The following is a 25124-nucleotide window of genomic DNA, read 5'->3' as shown; positions in this document are numbered from 1 at the left end:
AAGAGAGAGAGAGAGAGAAAACGAGAGAGAGAGAGAGAAGGAGAGCGAGCGAAGAGAGCGAGAGAGAGAGAAGAGAGTAACGAGAGAGAGAGAGAGAGAGAGAGAGAGAGAGAGAGAGAGAGAGAGAGAGAGAGAGAGAGAGAGAGAGAGCGAGGAGAGAGAGGAGGAGAGAGAGAGAGAGAGAGAGAGAGAGAGAGAGAGAGAGAGAGAGAGAGAGAGAGAGAGAGATAGAGAGAGCGATGAGAGCGAAAGAGGATATAGAGGAGAGAGAGAGAGGAGAGGCTCCCTCTCTCTACCTCTCTCTCCCCCTACTCCTCCACTCTCCTCCCCATCCCCAATCTCTCCCCAGCATCTCCCCCTCTCCATCTCCCCTCTCCTTCGCTCTCTTCCTGTATCCTCCACCTCCTCCCCCCTCTCTCACCTCCCCCCTGTGTGCGTGGGGGTGGATAGTATGCGTGTGAAGCCGCAGCAACCCCCCCCCCCCCTAAAAACGCGCGTTGGGGAAACAGACCCAACGGGTCTGCACTTGGTCTAGTCACTTTTAAATCTGTCGCACTGGTATGTGTGTAGTGAAATCAGTACCAAACATGCGGGCCCTTGATAAAAACAACCATTTCATCATACACTCTGGTTAAAATTTAATACAGGTCTCCACCCCTCTACTTTGCTCAAATACTATTGCAACACCATTTCCATTTTCTAGTCTGCAAAAGGACATGATAATGCAAGTACACTCTGGAAGCACCGCTGTAGCAAAGAAGACTCTGTTAAAGGTTTGGTACAAGAAAATATACAGGTAATTCAGTTCTTTATAATGGCATTATAGTAAACAACTTAGCTTGACCAGCCACGCCACCAGGGCAATGGGCCTTTATAGCCAGCTGCGCTTTAAACACCTTGGACTTTGAAAATGGTACCAAAACCTGGCAACTCTTGTATATTGTCTCCGTACATTCTCTACGGTAGGCGGCGCGACTCTCGTCTGCAGCGGCCTCTGCAGTCCGTCTGCGTTTTTATTATTTTATGTCTATGTTTTTATGTAGTTTTTGTTATTTTTTGTTGGGGTATGTGTGTGGGGGGGTGGGGGTGGTGTGGGGGGTTGGGGGTAACTTTTAAATCTCTCCCTGCACGGGAGACCCGACCTTTTCTTTGTCGGGTCTCCGTTGTCGTTGGGGCTGCAACGAGGAGCGGCCTCCAACAGGAAGGCCGGGGACTCTGGTGCCAACTACTCACCTCACCGTCGCGGAGCTGGCCGAGTCCGGAGCGGGTGGAGCTGTGGTGGACGCTCCTGCGACCCGACCCCCGGAGATTCGGTGGCTGCAACTGCGGGTTTGGCGGACAGTGACACCGGGAGCCCGCGGGTCCCTGGAGGGAGACCGCTTTTCGGGGCTCCCGCAACGGCGACTTCTCCCGCCCGAGTTGCGGGGTTGAAGAGCTCCTGGAACGGGGCCTACACCACCGCCCCGCGCGGCTTGGAATGGCCGCGGGACTCTGCGAGCGCACGCCTGGGGCTCTAACACCAAGACCCGGTGTGCGACCTTGCATCACCCGGCGTGGCGTTAATGGCCACGGGACAATCGCCATCGCCCGCCGGGGGCTTTGACTTTGACTCTGACATCGGGGGGGGGAGAGTGCAGTGGAGAGATAAGTTTTTTTGGCCTTCCATCACAGCAATGTGATGGATGTTTATGTAAAATATGTTGTGTCTTGGGTCTATTTGTTTGTAATGTATGGCTGCAGAAACGGCATTTCGTTTGGACCTCAAGGGGTCCAAATGACAATAAATTGAATTGTATTGTATTGTATATACACTGTACTTAATCTAGGATTGTTCTTATATATAGTAATATTTTACTGAACTGTATGCAATAAAAGAATTTCACTGTAGTTTGCTACATGTGACAATAAAGAACGATTCTTAGAATATTAGCTTAAATTTTCAAATATCGCATTTGGAAAGACATCATAAATGCAATGTGTTGCTAGTTTAATTCAGTCTGTCATAAAGCTTAGCCTGGGATCTTGGAATGCTCATGTTGCACTCTGAATTAGATTAACACAAATAACAGTAGCATCGCTGCTAACACAGCACCAGAGATTCGGGTTCAATCCTGACCTCGCGTATTGTCTGTGCGCAGTTGCACTTTCTGTACCCGCTTGGGTTTCCTAGGGGAGTTCCGGTTTCATCCCACATCCCAAAGACGTGCAGGTTTGTAGGTTAATTGGCCTCTGAAATGTGCCCCTAGTGTCTTGGGAGTGGATGTGAAAATGGGATAGTGTGAAGTGGTGATCGATAGTCAGCATGAACTCAATGGGCTGAAGGGCCTGTTTATATGCCATATCTTTCAATCAATCAATTGATAAAAATATATAATGGCTTGAAATTTCACCAAAGAAGTTAGCAATCCAAGCTGGCATTAACCGTCACAACTGTGTTGCTCCGAGAGTTAGCATAATTTGATGGATCAAATGGTCACAAAGTGGAACTGCTAGGGTTGTGGGCATGGTTCAAAGTTCAAGGTGGGGTTATTGTCACATGTACCAATTAAGGTACATTGAAATTCACATTGCCATACAGTCATACCAATAAAAGCAACAAGACACCCAAATACATTTTTAACATGAAAATGCTGTGTTAGAAGATAAACAAAGTTCAATCTTCTTCCCTTCTTTGTTCTCCCACGGTCAGGGCACTCAAACCTTCCGTTGCTCAAGTAATCTAAATTTTTGAGTTAATTGAGTTAATTTGATTACAGTTTTTATTAATTCATTTTTCTGTAATGTAAGGCTTGTTTCTACAGGGAATACAATATTTGGGTATTTTGAATAATTAATGCTTGATATCATATTGCATAGAAATTCACCACATTCAAGTCTTTATTATTGTTTTAATAGTTATTAACCAAAGGGATTAATCTGCATTGAACAGCAAAAGAATGAAGAGTCTAATATATCTTGTTTGCTTTACGGTGGGTTTATCTGAATTTCTTTCACAAGATATTGAAGGTAAGTTGTTTTATCTTTCATTCTGCTTTATGAGAAGGTTTGATATTTGCTAAAAGTCAATTAATAAAACTAACTTTTCTAGAGGAAAGACTTTTCATGGAATTTAACAATCTCCCATTTGGGTAGAGAAGTTAAAATTACATAGAGTTTTGTTTCAAGAATTACAACATGGAGACAAGTGAGTTAAACCAAACCTTGCTGGTATTTCTGCAACAGTGATTGTGCCTCAGAGATATTTTTACAACTCACTCTTTTGGAATCTTCAGTTCAGTTTAGTTTAGTTTATTATTGTCACGTGTACTGAGGTACAATGAAGAGCTTTTGTTTGTGTGCTGTCCAGTCAAAGAAAAAACTATACATGAATACAACCTAGCGGCCCACTAGGTACAGACAAAGGATAAAGGGTACAACATTTAGGTTCCTGAATAGTGTTGACAGAGGAGATGAAGGGAAAAGTGTTGAAGGGGAAAGTGCTCGGAGAGGGCTGAGTGGGGAGTTGATGTGCAGTCACCCGTGGAGTCCCTGAGGCCATGGTCACGTGGAAAGTGGGGATTGGTGGTAGGGTGGGAAAGATACCACTGGTGGTAGGAAACATAGAAACATAGAAAATAGGTGCAGGAGTAGGCCATTCAGCCCTTCGAGCCTGCACCGCCATTCAATATGATCATGGCTGATCATCCAACTCGGTATCCTGTACCTGCTCCATACCCCCTGATCCCTTTAGCCACGAGGGCCACATCTCACTCCCTCTTAAATATAGCCAATGAACTGGCCTCAACTACATACAGCTGGCAGAAATGGTGAAGGATTGAATCAATCAATCAATCAATCAATCAATCAAGCACTTTATTCATCCCCGAGGGGCAATTTAAAAGGGCGCATTACAGTTGCTTTTAAAAAAAAAGAAAAAGAAAGGGACACAATCAACGAAGAGACAAACATTCAAAGCTACTCTCTGCACCGACCGGTCGACCGCACGAGCAGTGACCCGGCAAGGATTGGGTTGTCAGCAGCGATACAATAATAAAGAACATACAAAATGTAACACAAACATCCACCACAGCATTCATCACTGTGGTGGAAGGCACAACATTTGGCCAGTCCTCCTCCACTTCCCCCCCGTGGACAGGACCAGAGTCCAGAGTCAGTCCAGGATCGGCTCGTCCTCACCGGAGACCGCGGCTTTAGATTGTTGTAGGCCGCAGTCAAGATTTAAAGTCCCCGCCGCAGCCAGAAGCACCGTAGACTGCAGGGCCGGCGGTCGAAGCTCCCCTCCAGGGGTGATGGTAAGTCCATGACGGCCCCGCGGTAGAAGTTGGCTGTGGGCCGGCAGTGGTGGCTTCTTCTTCCCCCGGGTCCCCCACGAGGGATCCCGGGCTGTAGACGCCGCACCAGCTGGAGCTCTGCAGACCGGGCACGTCTCCGGGAAAGGCCGCGCTGATCCTTGATGTTAGGCCACGGGGGAGGCGACCTGGGAAAAGTCGCCTCTCCATGGAGGAGGCGACCGAAGCGGTTTCCCCCTTACCCCCCCACACCACCCCCCACACAAAACACACAAAAAAACATTAAATACATACTTTAAAACATACTAAAAAATAAAAAAAAGTTGAAAAAACTGACGCACTGCTGACATGGCTGCTGCCAGAACAGCGCCCCCGGAATGCTGGGTTTGTGGGATAAAAAGTGAGGACCAAGGGAACTCCATCTGTTTTCAGTTCTTTGTTTGCTGGAGGACCACTTCCACACACTCAGAAAACATTGAACATTCACCAACTAGGCAGCCAAGGAGCCAATTATATTTTTTAAAAATGCTCACTATTCGCAAACTAGGACGCCAAACTCATAATTTGTATTTAACTTCTGCAACATTATTTGGAATACTGCACTAAAGTTGAAACGTTCTTAGTATATAATAAAATCTGAAGTATTAAAAGTAGACTTCATAACCAAAGATCATAGAGGAGCAAGATAGACCACTCCTCGAAAAACGCGTAGTATCACGTGTGTGATTGTCGACGCCATTTTATTGAGCATTTTTTTGGGCTTCCCCCACACTGGCATGGCGACCTCATGTAAATCTTCACCTCACTGCTCCGCTATCAATTGTTCTAATCGTAAATCTAAACGACCAGACCTGTCAATCTTTAGGTTCCCCGATAAAAAAGAAAGGTTAGAAAATATTATTATTATTTTTTGTCGAGATTCTGTCGTGAAAATGTTATTTTCTGTTCTCCCATCAACGGTCATTGTGAAACTAGGTTTGTCGGTACATTAGAAAGTTAGTAGACTTATTTTTAATAGATCTTTACTTACCACTATAATAAAGACAATTTTAACACTTCTGTACGTTTTTGGTTTTGTTCTTTGGGTGCAATGGTGGGCCGGGGGGTTCGGCGGTGGCGGCCGCAATCAAGGTAAGAGAGGATCTCGCTCTATAATCTTGGTCGGAATGGGAGGCCGAAGTATAAGGTGAGATCGTTCAAACCTTGACACCCCAAGCAAACCAAGGATGACAAAAAACCACTTCTCCTCTCCCCCCTTACTCCTCTCCCCCCTTATCCCTCTCCCCCCTTCTCCCTCTCTATCCCCTTCTCCCTCTCCCTCCCCCTTCTCCCTCTCTTTATGGTTTATGTACATCATCTTACAAAACAAATGAAATTAATAATGAGTATTTAAATCCAAAGTTGCTTCTGATCCATGAGAATAAACTTTATTATCTCTAACTTGCCTCTCACACACAGACACATTCATATAATATATAAAATATATATACGTTAAATTTAATTTTGTGCAGTAGTGTGTGTTAAAGGGAACTGCACATACAATGCCAAGGGAAACTACGCAAAGGAGGGGGCTGTTCCCAGCTACAAGATACTCGAGGATACACAAATTGCTGGGGAAACTCAGCGGGTTGCAGCAGCATCTATGGAGCGAAGGAAATAGGCGACGTTTCGGGCCGAAACGTCGCCTATTTCCTTCGCTCCATAGATGCTGCTGCACCCGCTGAGTTTCCCCAGCAATTTTGTGTACCTTCGATATTCCAGCATCTACAGTTCCCTTTTGAACAAGATACTCGAGGATCTTTGCTTTGGATCAAGAATTATAGAGGAGCTCTATAATCTTTGCTTTGGATCACATCGGGTGGCATACCGGAAGTCGCGTGTCGCTTAAAGAAATGGCGGCCGTGACGTTCCGTCACGTACTACACGTCAGTCCATTGGATTTCGGAGGAGTGGTCTATCTTGCTCCCCTATGATCTTTGTTCATAACTGTAATCATGTATTTTTTAACCCACGCAATTCCCTTCATTATTACAATTATGACAACAATACAATTATTCAGAACTGCAAAGGTCGCTGAATTTAATTCATGGTTAAATCAAAACCAAAGATTTTCAGGGCACTTCTTGAATTAGAGTCAAAGAGTGATACAGTGTGGAAACAGGCCCTTCGGCCCAACTTGCCCACACCGGCCAACAAGTCCCAGCTACACTAGTCCCACTTGCCTGCATTTGGTGCACATCCCTCCAAACTTGTCCTATCCATGTGCCTGTCTAACTGTTTCTTAAATGTTGGGATAGTACCTGCCTCAACAACCTCCTCTGGCAGCTCGTTCCATACACCCACCACCCTTTGTGTGAAACAGTTACCCCTCAGATTCCTATTAAATCTTTTCCCCTTCACCTTAAAACGATGTCCTTTGGTCCTCGATTCCCTCACTCTGGGCAAGGGATTCTGTACATCTACCCGATCTATTCCTCTCATGATTTTGTACACCTCTCACCCCTCATCCTCCTGCGCTCCAAGGAACAGAGACCCAGCCTACACAACCTCTCCCTATAGCTCAGATCCTTTAATCCTGGCAACATCCTCGTAAATCTTCTCTGAACCCTTTCAAGCTTGACAATATTTTGTCTATAACATGGTGCCCAGAACTGAACACAATACTCTAAATGCGGTCTCACCGACATCTTATACAACTGCAACATGACCTCCCAACTTCTATACTCAATACTCTAATTGATGAAGGCCAAAGTGATAAAAGCCTTTTTGACCACCTTATCTACTAGCGACTCGACGTTCAAGGAACCATGCACCTGAACTTCTCGATCCCTCTGCTCTACAACACTCCCCAGAGGCCTACCATTCACTGTGAAGGTCCTGTCCTTGTTAGACGTCCCAAAATGCAACACCTCACATTTCTCTGTCATAAATTGCCTCCACCATTCCTCAGCCCTCCTGGCCATTGAACAAGATTTTGCTGCGATTTTTCACAACCATCTTCACTCTCTGCAAAACCACCCACTTTTGCATCATCAGCAAACTTGCTAATCTTGCCCTGTATATTCTCATCCAAATCATTAATGTAGATGACAAACAGTTACGGGCCCAGCACTGAACCCTGAGGCACACCACTAGTCGCAGGCCTCCAGTTCGAGAAGCAACCTTCCACCATCACCCACTGCTTCCTTCCATGAAGCCAATATACTATCCATTTATCTATCTCTCTTTGGATCCCATGTGATCTAGCCTACTATACGGAACCTTGTCTTCTGGCACCCCTCCTGTATTTAAGGACTACTCTTAAATTTCAACCAGTGTTCCTGCAATTTCCCCTCTAGTTTCCCACAAATGTCATCGGACATATCTGATCAGGCTCTGGAGATTTGTCTACATAAACGATAGTACCTTCAGTACTTCTTTGAAGGTAACACTGACTGCTCTCAAGACACTTCCATTGACTGCCCCAAGTTCTTCTGTCCTACTGTCTTTCTCCTACATAAATACAGAGGAGAAATACTCATTGAGGACCTTGTCCATCTCCTGTGGCTCCACACAGAGGTGACTTGGTTGATGTTCCTTTCCCCTCAAATAACCTGCTCCAGTCAATTTGAGCGAGACCTTCTCTCATACCCTCAAAGTTGGCCTTACCCCAGTTGAGCATTTTAACACATGGGCCCACTCTGTCCCTATCCATAAATATCTTAAACCTAATCGAACTGTGGTCACTGGTCTCTAAAGGCTCCTACTTCACAAACACTTCATTAACTTGCCCATCCCAATTTGCCAATACTAGATCCAGTGTTGCCCTCTCATGTGTGGGGGCCTCTAGATACTGCTTGAGAAAACCCTCCTGAACACTTTTGAGGAATTGCACCCCATCTAAACCCTTCACACTCTGATTTTCCCAGTCAATATTGGGAAAGTTAAAATCCCCAACTACAACAAACCTATTTGACCTGCAGCTGTCTGCAACCTCGTGGCATATTTATTTTTCTAATTCCCATTGACTATTCAGGGGGTCTATAGTACACCCCCAACAAGATGATCATCCCTTTCTTGTTCCTCAGCTCCGCCAATATAGCCTCACTCGATGAACCGTCAGTAATGTCACCTCTGACCACTGCCGTCACATCCTCTTAACCAACAATGCAACCCCCCCTCCTCTTTTTCCCTTGGCTGATCCTGTTTTTTTTTGTCATGAACTGTTTGTTATCTATTTCAAGGATTTTGATGAGAATATACAAGGCATGATTAGTAAGTTCACTCGTGACACTAAAATAGTTGGTATCGTAGACTGAAGATGATTATCAAGATATATAGGCTGGGCAAGTGGGCTGAGGAATATCCAATGGAGTTTAATTCAGATAAGTGTGCAATGTTGCAATTTAGGAATTTTTGACGATTGAGGGCAGGACCTTCACAGTGAGTGGTAGGGGCTTAGGGAGTATTTGCAGAGCAGAGGGAACTAGGAGTACAAGTACATAGTTCCCTGAAAGTGGTATCACAAGTAGTTAGGGAGGTGAAGAAGGCTTTTGCCATGCTGGCCTTCAACAGTCGGGGAATTAAGCATAGATGTTGAGACATTACGTTGCAGTTATACAAGATGTTGGTGAGGCCGTACTTGAAGTATTGTGTTCAGTTTTGGTCACCGACTGTAGGAAAGATGTCATTGACCTGGCAAGAATGCAGAGAAGATTTATAAGAATGTGCCAGGACTTGAGGGCCTGAGCTACAGGGAAAGATTTAGCTGGCTAGGACTTAATTACTTGGCATGAGGTGCATTGGCGTTAGTGTAGGAGGCTGATGGGTGATCTTATGGACGTGTACAAAATCGTAAGGGGAATCGCTATGGTGAATATACGGATTTCCCAGGGTAGGGGAATCGAGAACTAGAGGGCATAGATTTAAGGTGACAGGGGTAAGATTTAATATAAACCTGATGGGCTTTTTCACACGGAGGATGTTGGATATGTATGGAATGGGCTGCCAAAAGTAGTAGTTAAGGAGGATACAATAACAACATTTTAAAGATATTTGGACACGTTCAGGGATAGGAAAGATTTGGAGGGATATGGGCCAAATGTGAGCAAATGGGACTATCTTTGCTGGGGCATCTTGATAAACATGGGCGAATCGAGCCAAGAGACCCATTTCCAAGCCGTATGACAGAATTCCTGAACCGTAGATCAGGCCAACAATTTTATTTGATTTGGGTGAAGAAGCAAGAGAGTGCTGAAGAGTGATATCACTGTCAGACAATTCCGCTCTTTTGTGTTAAACTAAGCAAGTGACGAAGTTGCTGTCCGTTTCACAATAGTGATAAATGTTGGTAAAATTGCAAATATTGTTGTGCTATCGATTCCCAGCCATTAATTAACTTAACTTCTCTGGTATTTTTCCTCCAGCCTGTTTGGAAAGTATTTATGATGGTCTGGACTTCCCGGGGGATGACATCCATCAGTCTGTCGTGGAGGATGAACACATTTGTCAGAGTAAATGTACAGAGGAGCCCAGCTGTCAGTTTTTTACCTTTGTAAAGAAAGAATTTCACAATGAAGAACAGCGGTTAGTCAATCATTCAACCAACATAAGAACATAGAAATCTCCACCACAAGAACAGGCCTTTCGGTCCACAATATCTGTGGCAAGTATGATGCCAAGACCAACTCTCATCTGCCTGCACAGAATTCATATCCTTCCACTCCCTGCATATCCACCTGCTTATCCAAAAGCTTTTTCAATGCCGTTATCTTATCTGCCTCCACCACCACCCCTGGCAACAACTTCTAGGCACTCAGCACATAGAAACATAGAAAATAGGTGCAGGAGGAGGCCATTCGGCCCTTCGAGCCAGCACCGCCATTCATTGCGATCATGGCTGATCGTCCCCAATTAATAACCCGTGCCTGCCTTCTCCCCATATCCCTTGACTCCACTAGCCCCTAGAGCTCTATCTAACTCTCTCCTAAATCTGTCCAGTGATTTGGCCCCCACTGCCCTCTGTGGTAGGAAATTCCACAATTTCACAACTCTCTGGGTGAAAAAGTTTTTTCTCACCCCAGTCTTAAATGGCCTCCCCTTTATTCTAAGACTGTGACCCCTGGTTCTGGACTCGCCCAACATTGGGAACATTGTTCCTGCATCTAGCTTGTCCTGTCCTTTTATAATTTTATATGTTTCTATAAGATCCCCCTCATCTTTCTAAACTCCAGTGAATACAAGCCTAGTCTTATCAATCTTTCCTCATATGACAGTCCCGCCATCCCAGGGATCAATCTCGTGAACCTACTCTGCACTGCCTCAATCACAAGGATGTTCTTCCTCAAATTAGGAGACCAAAACTGTACTCAATACTCCAGATGTGGTCTCACCAGAGCTCTAAACAATAGCTCCGCACCTGCATTAAAAACGTTGTTTACCTCCTTTAAACCTTGCCTCTGTCACAAAGCTAAGTCCTCTAGTATTAAACATTTCCTTCCTGGGGAAAAGATTCTGACTGTCTATTCCATCTAGGCCTCTCACAATTTTATATACTTCTATCAAGTCTCCCCTTGAACTCTGGCATTCCAGAGAAAACATTCCAGTCTGTCCAACCTCTCCCTGTAGCTGAAACTCCCGAATCCAGGCATCATTCCAGTAAACCTCCTTTGCATCCTTTCCAAAACCTCACCATCCTTCTTGTAATGGGGCAACCAATACTGCACACAATACTCTAAATGGAGCCCAGCTAAAGTCCTATTAAGGTGCATCACGACTTTCTGATTCTTATACTCAATGTCCCAACTTATGAAGGCAAGTATACCATTTGCCTATCTAATGGTGTTGCCACTTTCAGGGAGTTAAGGACTTAGAGCCCAATGCTGTTAAGGGTCTTGCCATTAATTGTATATTTTCTCCTTGCATTCAACCTCCCAAAGTGCAACACCTCACACTTGCTTGGTTTAAACGCCATCGGCCATCGGCCATTTCCTTGCCCATTTCTGTAGCTGATCCTGATCCCACAAGGATACTTTGACAGACTTGCTCACAGACCACGACTCCTGCAATCTTATTCCTGCATGTATTCTGCATAGAAATATATAATCGCACCATTCAAATAGAGGAGTGTATTTTCAGACACTTAATTTGGAATTATTTCCTGCACTACTTGCTAGATTTCTTTGTGTTTGCCGTGAACAAATAGCTCCACGCACAGTTTTGACAACTAATTCACCCGATATCAGCAACAATAATAACAAAACTTGCTTCATATTTTTGAAAAGACTTCAAGCATTTGCTCTCTTTGTGATTCTTTGTAGTTACTTCTGCTACCTCAAAAACAATATGGAAGGAACTCCATCAAGAAGAACAATTCTTTGGGGTGTTATGTCAGGATTTTCTTTAAGGCAATGTGAGTTCAATGACACAGGTACGTGCAAAATTATTTTCCTGCCTTGGGTCTAAACTCAGTAATTTTGAAATTAATGGTATAATTTCCCTCCTTTCTTACTCAAGATAACACAGATAATTTATTCAGGTACAGCTGACACAGTAAATTTATCTTATGAATTAATTTTGGTGCTGTAATTAAAGCTGAGGTTAATCTGACAACTTGGCTCACGAGATTGGAGAATGACATTGGACACTTCATAAAGGAAATAAATGAAGGAGAAATTTTTCTGGGGAAAGAAAAGGATTTCATTGGAAAGATGTTTTAAGGAGCTACAGTAGAACAATGTGTTATATCATTTTACAAGAACACAGTGGCGCAGCGGTAGAGTTGGTGCCTTACAGTGCATAGACCCGGGTTCGATTCTGACTATGGGTGCTATCTTTATGGAGTTTTTATGTTTACCTTGCGACCGCCTGGGTTTTCTCCGGGTGCTCCGGTTTCCTCCTACATTTCAAAGATGTGCAGGTTTGTAGGTTAATTGGCTTCTGTGCATTGCCCCTAGCGTGTAGGATGTAAAACTAGCCAAACATAGAAGCAGGGTATGGTTGATTGTTGGTCAGCATAGACTTGGTGGGTCGATGTTGTATCTCTAAACAAGTCTAAGCAACAGCTCATCATCAAGGTTATATGTACACACACATTGGGAGAAACAACGATAAGCTCTCAGGGCTTATATTGTTAGGTGCAAACCTGTGTTGAAAATGAATACATTTAAAGCAAGGTAAAATTGCCAAACAATTATTTAGTGAATAAAAATATGAGATGATGTAACACTGGACATTGGACCTGATATATGGGTAAACAGGCCTTATTTGAAAGCGTTAACTTCTGGGTGAAGCCCAGCTTCTATGGTTGAGGCTCACGGCATTTGTGATCAATATTAAAAGATTAAGAAATATGGTAATTGTGCATTGCGGCTCATGGACTGTGAAGAGGATGTTAGGAGGTTGCAGGATGACCTGGACAGGTTGAGTGAGTGGGCAGATGCATGGCAGATGCAGTATAATATAGATAAATGTGAGGTTAGCCACTTTGCCGGCAAAAACAAGGGGGCAGATTATTATCTCAAAGGGGTTAGGTTAGGTAAGGGGGAGGTGAAGCGAGACCTGGGCGTCCTTGTACACCGGTCACTGAAAGTTGGCTGACAGTTTCTATGTTTCTATGGATGCAATAGTGATGATCCAATGCGGATCATGCTACAGTGTCTGCAATATTTAATTGGATTTAGAAATTGGGTTTTAGATTATATTATGTAGCCTATCATATCAAAATATATTGCAACATGAATGAAATTCTAAATGAATTTACAGGAAATCAAAATTAGATGTTCCTCCTGACTAGCCAAAAAATAATAATTTCTTTACAGATAATTGATACAAAATAAATGAATCTAATTTCTTTGCAGGATGTGAGCAAAAGCTGGCTGTAAACATGGATTTTCCTGGAAATGATATCAAGTCAGTTCTTGCCCCAGACGCCAACTATTGTCAAAAGTTGTGCACCGAGCATAGAAGATGCCAGTTTTTCACCTATTTGACAAGAGACTGGAACAAGGACCAACGAAGGTAAATCCACAACTTTATTCGGAACTCTCAATGGAATGTGAAAAACTGATGACAAGTCATTGCATCCTAAACTATGATCAGCATCACCAAGAACAGCAAGGGCAGCAGGTTGTGGAGACATCAGTGCCTTCTGGTTCCCGTCCAAGTCTTACGTCATTGTGACTTGGAATTATTGCACCTTTCCCTTGATTTTTCACAGTCAAAGTCATGGACCTCACCACGAACATAATGGGACTTCCATCACCATACAAGGTGCAGTGGTTTAAGTAGATGAGCCACCAGCACCTTCTGAAGCTCAGTTATGGGTGAATATTAAATACTGTCCTTAGCATCATTGCCCATAACATTAACAAAATAGCATTTATATTTAGGCTTAGCAATAAAAGATAACACTGACCTCAGTGGAATTACCTCTTGAAAAAAGGTACACCCTCTTGGGAGCTGTCGGGGCAGACGACACTTCCAGTCTGAGTGGCGGACAGGTCTGTGACTCGAATCATGGCGCTGCGGCTCGACTGGCGAGACTGACGTCAGGCAGAGCCATAGTGGTGGGCGACTCCATTGTCAGAGGTGCGGACAGGAGATTCTGTGGCGACAGGCGGGAGTCGAGAATGGTGTGTTGCCTCCCTGGTGCCAGGGTCCAAGACGTCTCAGACCGACTGCAGGACATCCACTAGAGGGAAGGTGAACGGCCGGAAGTAGTTGTGCATGTAGGCACAAATGATGTGGGTAAGAAGAGGAAGGAGGATCTGCAACGTGAGTATAGAGAACTAGGTAGGAGGCTGAAAAGTAGGACTTTTAGGGTGGTTAACTCTGGGTTGCTTCTAGTACCTCATGCTAGTTAGGGTAGGAACAGAGAGATACGGGAGGTGAATGTGTGGCTGAGGAGCTGGTGCAGGGGGCAGGGATTTAGATTTCTAGATCATTGGGATCTCATCTGGGGTAGGGGTGACCTGTACAAAAGGGACATGTTGGAGTGGACCAACATTCCGGCAGGCAGGTTTGCTAGTGCTACATGGATGGGTTTAAACTAAACAAGGGGGAGGGGGGGGGGGGGTGGAGTCAACAGCGTGTGCATTTAACGGGAAAGAGAGTGTAGGAAAGGTCATGTTTAAACTAACAGGGCGGGGGGGGGGGGGGGGGGGGGGGGAATGCAAGGAGACAGAGGGCCATAAAAGGAGGACAGAAGCAAAAGGTAGAAGGGAGAAAAGATAAATAAACCTGAAAGCTTTGTGCCTGAATACGAGGAGCATTCGTACTAAGGTGGATGAATTGAATGCACAGTTAGTAGTTAAGCGATATGATATAGTTGGAATTACGGAGACATGGCTCCAGGGTGACCAAGGCGGGGAGCTAAACATGCAGGGGTATTCAATATTCAGGAAGGATAGACAGATAGGAAGAGGAGGTGTGGCATTGATGGTTAAAAAAAAGATTAATGCAATAGTAAGGAGAGACATTAGCTTGGATGCTGTAGAATAGGTATGGGTAGAACTGCGAAATAGCCAAGGGCAGTTGTTGGAGTTGTATACACACCACCAAACAGCAGTAGGGAGGTAGGGGATAGCATCAAGCAGGAAATTAGGGATGCATGTAGCAAAGGTACAGCAGTTTCATGGGTGAGCCCACAACCCCCCCCCCCCCTCCCCCCCCCCCCCCCCTTTCCCACAACCCCCCCCATCCATAACCATCAGCATGGGAGCTGAGGGCTGTGTGCTTAACCCCCTGCCCGACTCACTCTATAGTCATGACTGTGTAGTTGTACACAGTTCCAACTCCATCATCAAATTCACTGATGACACCAGTGTTGTTGGATGAATTACGAATGATGATGAGTCGGTGGAAAGGAGGGAGATTGATCAACTCACCGAACGGGGCCAGAACAACAACCTTGCTCTCAACGTCAGTAAAACCAAGGAACTGATTGTTGACTTTAGAAGAGGAAGACCGAGGATCCACAAACCTATCTTTATCGAGGGGACAATGGTGGAGAGGGTATTCCTGGGTATGCATATCTTTGAAAATCTGTCCTGCACCCAGCACACTGATGCCATCATAAAGAATGCCCACAACGCCTCGACTTCCTTAGAAGATTGAGGAGATTCAGTATGTTGATGAATATTCTCTTGAACTTGCACAGGTGTACAGTAGAGAGCATATTGACTGATTGCATCACGACCTGGTCTGGGAACTCGAACACCCAGGAACAAAGAAGATTGAAAAAAAGTGGTGAACAGTGTCCAGTCCAGACTGACCTCCCCATCATCAAAGGGATTTACAGGAGTTGCTGCCTCAAAAAAGGCAGCCAACACCACACTGCCCATGCTCTCATTTCATCCTTGCCGTTGGGAAGAAGATGTAAGAGCCTGAAACTGTAATGTGCAGGTTCTTCCTAACAACCTTCAGGCTATTAAACACTGCAATCTCCAACTGAGCTCTGAGCTACATGGACTTGGGGGGCATTGTCTTTGGCTTTGTACTATCATTGTTTTTTTTAAATATACTGAACTTTTTGTTGTTTATTATCATTTTTACAAAGTGCTATCTGTTGTGCCGCTGCAAGTATGAATTTCATTGTTCCGTTTCAGCACATATAACAACAAAACACTCTTGACTTTGAATGGCCTTTGACATTTCCACCAAGGGAACGAGGTTCTGAATGTCTACCCTATTTATGCCACTGAGGTTACACTTTACCCATCTCCCCTCAACATACGGTGTTCCAGAGAAAAAAATCCGAGCCTGTCGAATATTTCCTTATAGCTAATAGCTTCTAATCCATGCAGCATTCTGGTAAACCTCTTCTGCACCCTCTCCAAAGCCTCCACATCCTTCTTGTAATGGGGCAATCAATATTGCATGCAATACTGCTAATGTGGCAAAAACAAAGTTCTATAAAGCTGCAACATGACTTTCTGATTTTTATACTCAATGCCCCAATCAATGAAAGTAAGCAAATCATATGCATTCTTTACCGCTTGACAATTTTTCAGGCTTCCTGACTCTGCATATTTTGATTACCAGTGAAAAAAATCTAGAAATTTACGAGTAGAATTATGTGTTATGTTTCAGATTTTATTGTTACCTTAAAAAGAACAAGGAAGGGGCTCCAACCACTAAAGCAGAATTACAGGATGTTATCTCAGGCTATTCCCTGAAACAGTGCAAAACATACAGTTGTAAGTAAAACATTGACCTGCTGTTATTGAATTATGATTTGTATTTACCATTTATCTTATTTCCATGAGAAGTATTTCAGGGTTTAAGAAATTTTTAGAGGTATTCGTCTACACTGCATCTTTTAACAAAATAAGAATCTGCATGTTACTTTAGTCCACCATGGACCATCCTAAATGAGATTCAAAGAATAAATCCTTGGCCACATATAAGCCACACATGAGGATTATAATATGTCTGGTTCAGTAATATAGAAACATAGAAACATAGAAAATAGGTGCAGCAGTAGGCCATTTGGCCCTTCGAGCCTGCACCGCCATTCAATATGATCATGGATGATCATCCAACTCAGTATCCCATCCCTGCCTTCTCTCCATACCCCCTGATCCCTTTAGCCACAAGGGCCACATCTAACTCCCTCTTAAATCTAGCCAATGAACTGGCCTCAACTACCTTCTGTGGCAGCGAATTCCACAGATTCACCACTCTCTGTGTAAAAAATGATTTTCTCATCTCGGTCCTAAAAGACTTCCCTCTTATCCTTAAGCTGTGACCCCTAGTTCTGGACTTCCCCAACATCGGGAATAATCTTCCTGCATCTAGCCTGTCCAACCCCTTAAGAATTTTGTAAGTTTCTATAAGATCCCCCCTCAATCTTCTAAATTCTAGCGTGTACAAGCTGAGTCTATCCAGTCTTTCGTCATATGAAAGTCCTACCATCCCAGGAATCAGTCTGGTGAACCTTCTGTACTCCCTCTATGGCAAGAATGTCTTTCCTCAGATTAGGAGACCAAAACTGTACGCAATACTCCAGGTGTGGTCTCACCAAGACCCTGTACAACTGCAGTAGAACCTCCCTGCTCCTATACTCAAATCCTTTTGCTATGAATGCTAACATACCATTTGCTTTCTTCACTGCCTGCTGCACCTGCATGCCTACTTTTAATGACTGGTGTACCATGACACCCAGGTCTCGTTGCATCTCCCCTTTTCTAATCGGCCACCATTCAGATAATAGTCTACTTTCCTGTTTTTGCCACCAAAGTGGATAACCTTATCCACATTATACTGCATCTGCCATGCATTTGCCCACTCACCCAACCTATCCAAGTCACCTTGCAGCCTTTAGCATCCTCCTCACAGCTAACACTGCCCCCCAGCTTCGTGTCATCCGCAAACTTGGAGATGTTGCATTCAATTCCATCCTCCAGATCATTAATATATATTGTAAATATCTGGGGTCCCAGCACTGAGCCTTGCGGTACCCCACTAGTCACTGCCTGCCATTCTGAAAAGGATCCGTTTACTCCTACTCTTTGCTTCCTGTCTGCCAGCCAGTTCTCTATCCACATCAATACTGAACCCCCAATACCGTGTGCTTTAAGTTTGCATACCAATCTCTTATGTGGGACCTTGTTGAAAGAATGTAAGTAGCATCACGACTTGAGGTAACTTCAGTCAAGAACATTGCTTTCCTCATTGTAGTTTTGAGAGGGAATTTATTGTCAATAAATGAATCACAAGAGTTGGTGATTACACCTGGAAGTTGGATTTAATATGGAAGTTTAATTTTGGGAGCTATTATAAATCTTGTTTTCTCTGACCAGGTTTTGTGGATTTTCATCATTCTGCGTAGGATTTAAACTTTAAACAAGTGAATCTTTGCTCAAGACTCACAGGGTGTTCCAGGCTTCATTTGTGGGTGGCATTATTTGTCCTGTCGAATGATGGTGCTGTCTGTACGGAGTTTGCATGTTTTTCCTCCCACATTCCAAAGATTTGCAGTTTTTTAGGTTAATTGGTTTCTGGAAATTGTCCCTAGTGTGTTGGATATAACTAGTGTCCGGATGATCACTGATCAGCATGGGCTCGGTGGGACGAAGGGCCTGTTTCCACATTGTATCTCTAAACTAAACTAAACTTGATCAACAAAGGTGATCAGAGCCAAGTCCAGTAAAAGTCAAGGCAGTGAATGAGATCTGAAACAAAAACAGAAAATGCTGGAAACAGGGCAGCCTGCATCTGTGAGAAGAAAGACCGAGTTGTTCAAGTTGAAGTACTGAAAAGTTTGTACAGTACTGAAATGTTCCTCAGTACTGAAAAGTTAGCAAAAAAAACTCTGATCGGGTGATGAAGAGGACAAGCTCTAAACAAGTTATCTAGTCATTGAGTGATTGTAAACAGTTGAAAAATGAGAATATGGACAAAAGAGTGAGGGAGTTGCAAATTGAAGAGCAGGAAGACAAGGCTGGCAGGTTAGGCAGGGCATGTCCTTCACTCCCAGAGGGAAAAAAAGGGGTACAAAAATACAGGCCGAACCAATATCACAGATGGACTTGAGGGCCGAAGCTATATGGGAGAAGTTGGGGAGACTAGGACTTTACTCCTTGGAGTGCTGAAAGTTGAAAGGTGATCTTATAGAGATGTATAAAATCATGAGGGGAGTATATCGGGTGAATTCAGAAGATTGAGGGGGGATCTTATAGAAACTTACAAAATTCTTAAGGGGTTGGACAGGCTAGATGCAAGAAGATTATTCCCGATGTTGGGGGAAGTCCAGAACAAGGGGTCACAGTTTAAGGATAAGAGGGAAGTCTTTTAGGACCGAGATGAGAAAATCATTTTTTACACAGAGAGTGGTGAATCTGTGGAATTCTCTGCCACAGAAGGTAGTTGAGGCCAGTTTATTGGCTATATTTAAGAGGGAGTTAGATGTGGCCTTTGTGGCTAAAGGGATCAGGGGGTATGGAGAGAAGGCAGGTACAGGATACTGAGTTGGATGATCAGCCATGATCATATCGAATGGCGGTGCAGGCTCGAAGGGCCGAATGGCCGAATGGCCTACTACTGCACCTATTTTCTATGTTTCTATGAATGCACAGAGTCTGTTACATGTGCGCAGACCAGGTGAATCAAAAACCAGAGGACATAGATTGAAGGTGAGAGGGGAATGAGTACCAGGAAACTGCAGGCAACGTTTTCACAAAGGGTGGTACGTAAATGGAACTGGCTGCCAAAGAATGTAGTTGAGGCAGATACTATAATGACATTTAAAAGACCTTTGGGACAGGTACGTGGATAGGAAAGCTTTAGAGGGATATGGACCATATGCGGGCTGGTTGGACTAGCATAGAAGGGCACCTTGGTTGGCTTGACAAGTTGGGCTGAAGGCCCTGATTCCATGCTGAATATGACTCATTTTATGTTGATGCCCAAAACATTTTGGGTTGGAATGTGTCTGAAGAAGTGTCCCGACTTGAAAGGGCACCTATCTACAGTATGTTCTCCAAAGACGCTGCCTGCTCGGTGATTTGCTCCAACACTTTGAGTCTTAGAATGAAAGACTTGCCCTTTTATTCCAAGTAGAAGCGTGATGTGGTCAAGAATCAGAGGATTTTGTTCCTATTGTCTTCAATGTACGGGGGGGGGGAGGTAACGAGGGAGAGAGGGGGTACAGGAGGGAAGAGAGGGGGTGTAGCAGGGAGTGAGTGGGGGTACAGGGGGAGTCTCCCTGACACTGGGGAGAGAGGAGTCCCCCTGACACCGGAGAGAGGTTTAGAGACAGTCTGTGTGTTCTGGGATCGGAGGGATTCACATCGGGGAGACATTACTGGGAGGTGGAGGTGGAGTTGGTGGGGAGACAGTGGTGGAGTCTGGGAGTCTGTGGAGAGGAAGGGATTGGTCACACAGACCCCAGAGAGTGGAGTCTGGAGCATCGGGCAGTTGCACAGGGAGCTGGTTGCAATGAATTTTATCGGCGCGATTTTGTATTCTTTACCTTTATTTATCAGACTTTACTTTTGCCATTCTAAGATTATCATCGATTTTAGTTTTTTTTTTTTTTTTTAATATTTTATTTTATTAGAAGTAAGTACAGTCATATGGCACCAAAGTGCCTAATATATATTTTCATAATACATTTTATGTACAACTTCTTTTTTTTTTTTTGTTACACTGAAAAAAGATTAGAATAAGAAAAAGAAGTTAGATAGTAAAGGATAGAAAGATATGAAATATATAGTGTGTGAAAAAAGAAAACGAGTAAATGAAGAAAGTTGAGAGAGAGAATAGAGAGAAGAAAAGAAAAAAAAAAAAAAAAGAGGAGATCATTATTTATAGTCTTGACCAACCCTCGTCCAGTCCTGAAACAGTTATTTTTTACAATTGTGTTGCACCATATGATTCCAAAAAAACGACGAATGGAGACCAACTCGTTATGAATTGGTCTGATTTATCCATTAGGAGGAATCGCATTTCCTCAAGATGAGCGGTGTCCAACATACTTGCAATCCACATTTTAAGCGTTGGTATTGATGTACCCTTCCAAAATTTAAGAATTAATTTTTTTGCTATTATTAAACCATAGTTAAGGAATAGATTTTGAGATGTGTTCAATTTATTCCCATCTTCCATTACGCCAAATATAATCATTTCAGTATTAGGTTCCATTCTTGTCTTGAATAATTTTGTAAATATTTCAAAAATATCATTCCAAAATCTATAAAGTTTTATGCAGGAGACTAAGGAGTGTGTTATAGTTGCCTTTTGGGCTAGACATTTATCACAAGTGGCGGATATATTTGGATAAAATTTGTTCAATCTTGTTTTTGAATAATATAATCTATGTACAATTTTAAATTGAATTAAATTATGTCTTACATTAATTGAACATTTGTGAATATATATCAGGTATTTTTCCCATTTAACCTTCGTAATTTTTATCATTAGTTCCCGTTCCCACTCTTCTCTAAGTACCTCTGTCGATGGTAGGTCTATATTTAGAATACTATTATATAAATATGATATTAATTTTTGTGAGTCAGCTTCAATATTCATTGCCTCTTCCAATAAGTCAGGAGTTACTTTTTGATATCCTTGTATATATTTTTTCACGAAATCGCAAATCTGAAGATATTTAAAATATTGGTTGTTTTTCAATTTAAATTTTAATTGTAATTGTTGGAATGATAGTAAGTTTCCCATTTCATACATATCCCCGATCCTTCTAATTCCGAGACTTTCCCATTGGTTATATGTCTTATCAATAAGAGATGGTTTAAATAAAGGGTTATTCGCTATTGGCATTAACAGTGATAGATTTCTTAATTTTAAAGATAATTTTATTTGTTTCCAAATTCTTATTGTACCATATATAATTGGGTTCTTCTTATATATTGTGTTATTCAGTTTTTTTGGGGAGAAGAGGATCGTTCCTATATTACTAGGATGGCAATCCTCCTTCTCCATTTTTATCCATTCTGTCTGTTGGGTAGAACTATCCAACCAATAAATCATATTCTTAATATGCACTGCCCAGTAATAATACATAAAATTCGGAAGTGAAAGTCCCCCGACCTCTTTTGGTTTACATAAGTGTTTTTTTGTGATTCTATGTGATCTATAGTCCCAAATATAATTAGTAATATTAGAGTCTAATTTTTTTAAAAAGTATTTTGGTATATATACCGGTATAGATTGAAATAGGTATAGTAATTGTGGTAGGAAGATCATTTTTATTGCATTTATTCTACCTAATAATGATAAGGGAAGTGTTTTCCAAAATTTAATCAACGTATTAAGTTTATTTAATAAAGGCATGAAATTAGCATTGAATAATGCTTTATATTTTCTAGTAATCTGAATACCCAAATATTTAAATTTTTCTGTTGCGATTTTAAAGGGGAACTTCAGTAAGTGTGTAGGTTCTTGAGGTTTTAATGTCATGATTTCACTTTTATTCCAGTTTATTCTATATCCAGAAAAAGACCCAAATTCCTCTATTAAGTTTAATAAATTTGGTATGCTCGTTTGTGACTTTGTAATATATAAAAGTATATCGTCTGCATGTAATGAGATTTTATTCTTTGAGTCTCTGGTATTATAGCCCTGAATATTCGGATGAATTCTTATACTTTCAGCCAGGGGTTCTATCATAAGGGCAAATAGCAGGGGTGATAGTGCACATCCCTGCCTATTACCCCTTGATAGTTGAAATTTTTGAGATAACATGTTATTAGTTAAAATTCTTGCCATCGGTTTATCATATAATAATTTTACCCATCTTATAAAATTCTCTCCCATATTAAATTTTTGTAGTACTTTATATAAGTATTGCCACTCTACCTGATCAAATGCTTTCTCTGCATCCAAAGAAATAATTGATATATCTTCTTCCTCTACTTTATGCGAGTACATTATATTAAACAGACGTCTCAGATTATTAAATGAGTATCTTTTAGGTATAAACCCCGTTTGATCAGGGTTTATCAATTTACTAATATATTTGCTTAATCTTCTTGCTAAAATCTTTGCTAAAATTTTCTGATCTGTATTTAAAAGTGATATAGCTCTGTACGAGCCCGGTTCTTCTAAATCTTTATCTTTTTTTGGAATAAGCGTAATAGTTGATTCTGTTAGTGTTTCAGGTAGTTTGTTTTCTTTAAAAGCATGGGAGTATAAATTAAATAAATAAGGGGTTGTTATCTCCTGAAATTTTTTATAAAATTCATTATTAAAACCATCTGGTCCCGGTGTCTTACCATTTTTCAGCGATTTTATTGTTTCACCTATTTCTTTGATTGTAATTTGAGCTCCTAATTCCTCTTGTTCCAAAAGGTCCAGTATTGGAAGATTACAATTATCTAGAAATTTTTTTATTTTACTATCTTCTCTTTTAATTTTAGATGTATATAAGTTTTGGTAAAATTGGGCAAATCTATTATTAATATCTTTAGGTAGTATTAGTAATTCACCTTTCTCTGATTTAATTTTGGTTATAGTATTTTCCTTTTCTTGTTTTTTCAATTGGCGAGCTAAAAGCTTATGTGGTTTGTCACCAAACTCAAAATGTTCCTGTTTTGTCATTTGGAATAGTCTTATTACCCTTGCCGATAAAATTCGATTAAGTTTAAATTTCAGTAATATTATCTTATTGTGTTTATCTGTCGTGGAATCTTTGGCATTATCCATCTCTAACTGTCTGATTTCTTGTTCTAACAACAATTGTTCTGTCTTATTCTTTTTATTTTGAAAACTTTGATATGAAATTATAATTCCTCTCATAAATGCCTTAAAAGTTTCCCATAATAAAGAAGGCAAAGTACCTGGTATATCATTTGTATCGAAAAAAAGTTCCATTTGTTGTTTTAAATATTGATAGCCTTGCACGTCATTTAAAATATGTGTATTAAACCTCCAAAAAAAATTTTTACCCGGCATTCCCTCAAATTTTACTGAAAATGTCAACGGAGAGTGATCTGAGATACTACTAATGTGGTATGTTGGGTTGTTTGTATATGGCATTAATTTCATATCCACTAAAAAATAATCAATTCTTGAATAAGTTTTATGCACCGAAGAGTAAAACGAGTATTCCCTTCCAACTGGATTAGCAGATCTCCATACATCTATTATATTCGTATTTTTTATATATGTATTTAGAAGTTCGCTAGTTTTAGATTTTAAATTACTCTTCTTTTGTTTTGCTGATTTATCTAGATATGAATCTAAAACACAGTTAAAGTCCCCCCCTATTATCACATTTTGGTAATTAAACTCTGATATTATGTCAATAATTTTATCAAAAAAGTGGGGGTTATCAAAATTCGGAGCATAAATATTTATCAAAGTTAGTGGGGTTGCATAAATTTCACCCGAAACTATAATATATCTTCCCTCTTTATCTGATATGGTATTCTTTAATTTAAAAGGAATACCTTTCCTAATAAGAATAGCTGTACCCCTAGATTTAGAAGTAAATGAGGAGTAGTATGTTTGGCCTATCCAATTCGCCTTTAATCTTATTTGTGTTTGTTGTTTCATGTGTGTCTCCTGCAAAAACATTATGTCGCTTTTCAACGATTTTAGTTGGGCAAAAATTTTACCCCTCTTAATTGGTTCGTTGGCACCCCGTATATTCCAACTACAAAATGTAATTCCTCCATTCTTTATTTGTCTATCGTCTTGCATTGTAAATCAGGGTAATATTCCTGAATCATATGGTGCAAACAAATACCTCAGAATTTTAGGACTTGGGTGGTCATCCCGGTTTATTAGATTTATATTGCATCTCCTTCTTGTAAAGTGCCTTAGAAAAAGAAAAAAAGAATATGATACACAATTACTTTCAAAAAAATTAAACAGATAAAAATCTTGATTGTGCTTTAAAAAAAAAGGTGCTATTAAGGTATCTAAGGGAAGATACCTTAAGGACGAATAGCCATCAACTATGGCAAAAAATGTATAGACCTCCGTGATGTTGTTATACATTGAGCTCCTCCCCCTTGGTGAATCCTCATAAAAAGTTACATATCGTTTCATATTGTGTTTTTTCTTATATGAGTTTATCAAATCAGTGCTAGTGACAGCCGAGAGAAAAAAGAGACATAAGGAATAAAAAAACAAAACAAATATAGAACAAACATATACACGATTATATAAGTATATATGTCCCTCTAATTTATCCAATCTTAATCTAATCTAAACTTTCCCATATATATCCACCCTGTATTCTTACATAATATCCCATTCTATAACTACCATACATCATACAAGCTGGTACCAAAGGGTTAACTACCGTACAAGCAGGTGCCAAGGGGTTAAACTTTGAGCTTTGCATCCAAGGTTGAATATAACCAAGCTCTCTGAATAACACATTCCAAC

The 25124-nt window shown here is 41.5% G+C and overlaps 1 protein-coding gene across 2 annotated transcripts in view; it reads left to right on the top strand.

Annotated features, from left to right (window-relative positions):
• The first annotated feature begins 512 nt into the window (after positions 1-512).
• LOC116978510 (coagulation factor XI-like) overlaps positions 513-25124 on the top strand; it is a 99255-nt gene continuing 74643 nt past the window's right edge. Inside the window, exons 1-6 of one of the 2 annotated variants that reach the window (XM_033029693.1) lie at positions 513-796; positions 2896-3006; positions 9695-9854; positions 11588-11697; positions 13127-13286; positions 16359-16465. In XM_033029693.1, the coding sequence (XP_032885584.1) occupies positions 2937-3006; positions 9695-9854; positions 11588-11697; positions 13127-13286; positions 16359-16465 (607 nt within the window). In that variant the 5' untranslated portion in view covers positions 513-796; positions 2896-2936. The remainder of the gene's footprint in view (positions 797-2895; positions 3007-9694; positions 9855-11587; positions 11698-13126; positions 13287-16358; positions 16466-25124) is intronic. The other variant, XM_033029703.1, reaches the window with a different exon arrangement.

This window comes from Amblyraja radiata, chromosome 1 (genome assembly GCF_010909765.2).
Source record: "Amblyraja radiata isolate CabotCenter1 chromosome 1, sAmbRad1.1.pri, whole genome shotgun sequence".
Taxonomy (NCBI): domain Eukaryota; kingdom Metazoa; phylum Chordata; class Chondrichthyes; order Rajiformes; family Rajidae; genus Amblyraja; species Amblyraja radiata.
Note: the sequence above shows the minus strand (reverse complement) of the source record. Positions and strands in the feature narration are given on the sequence as shown.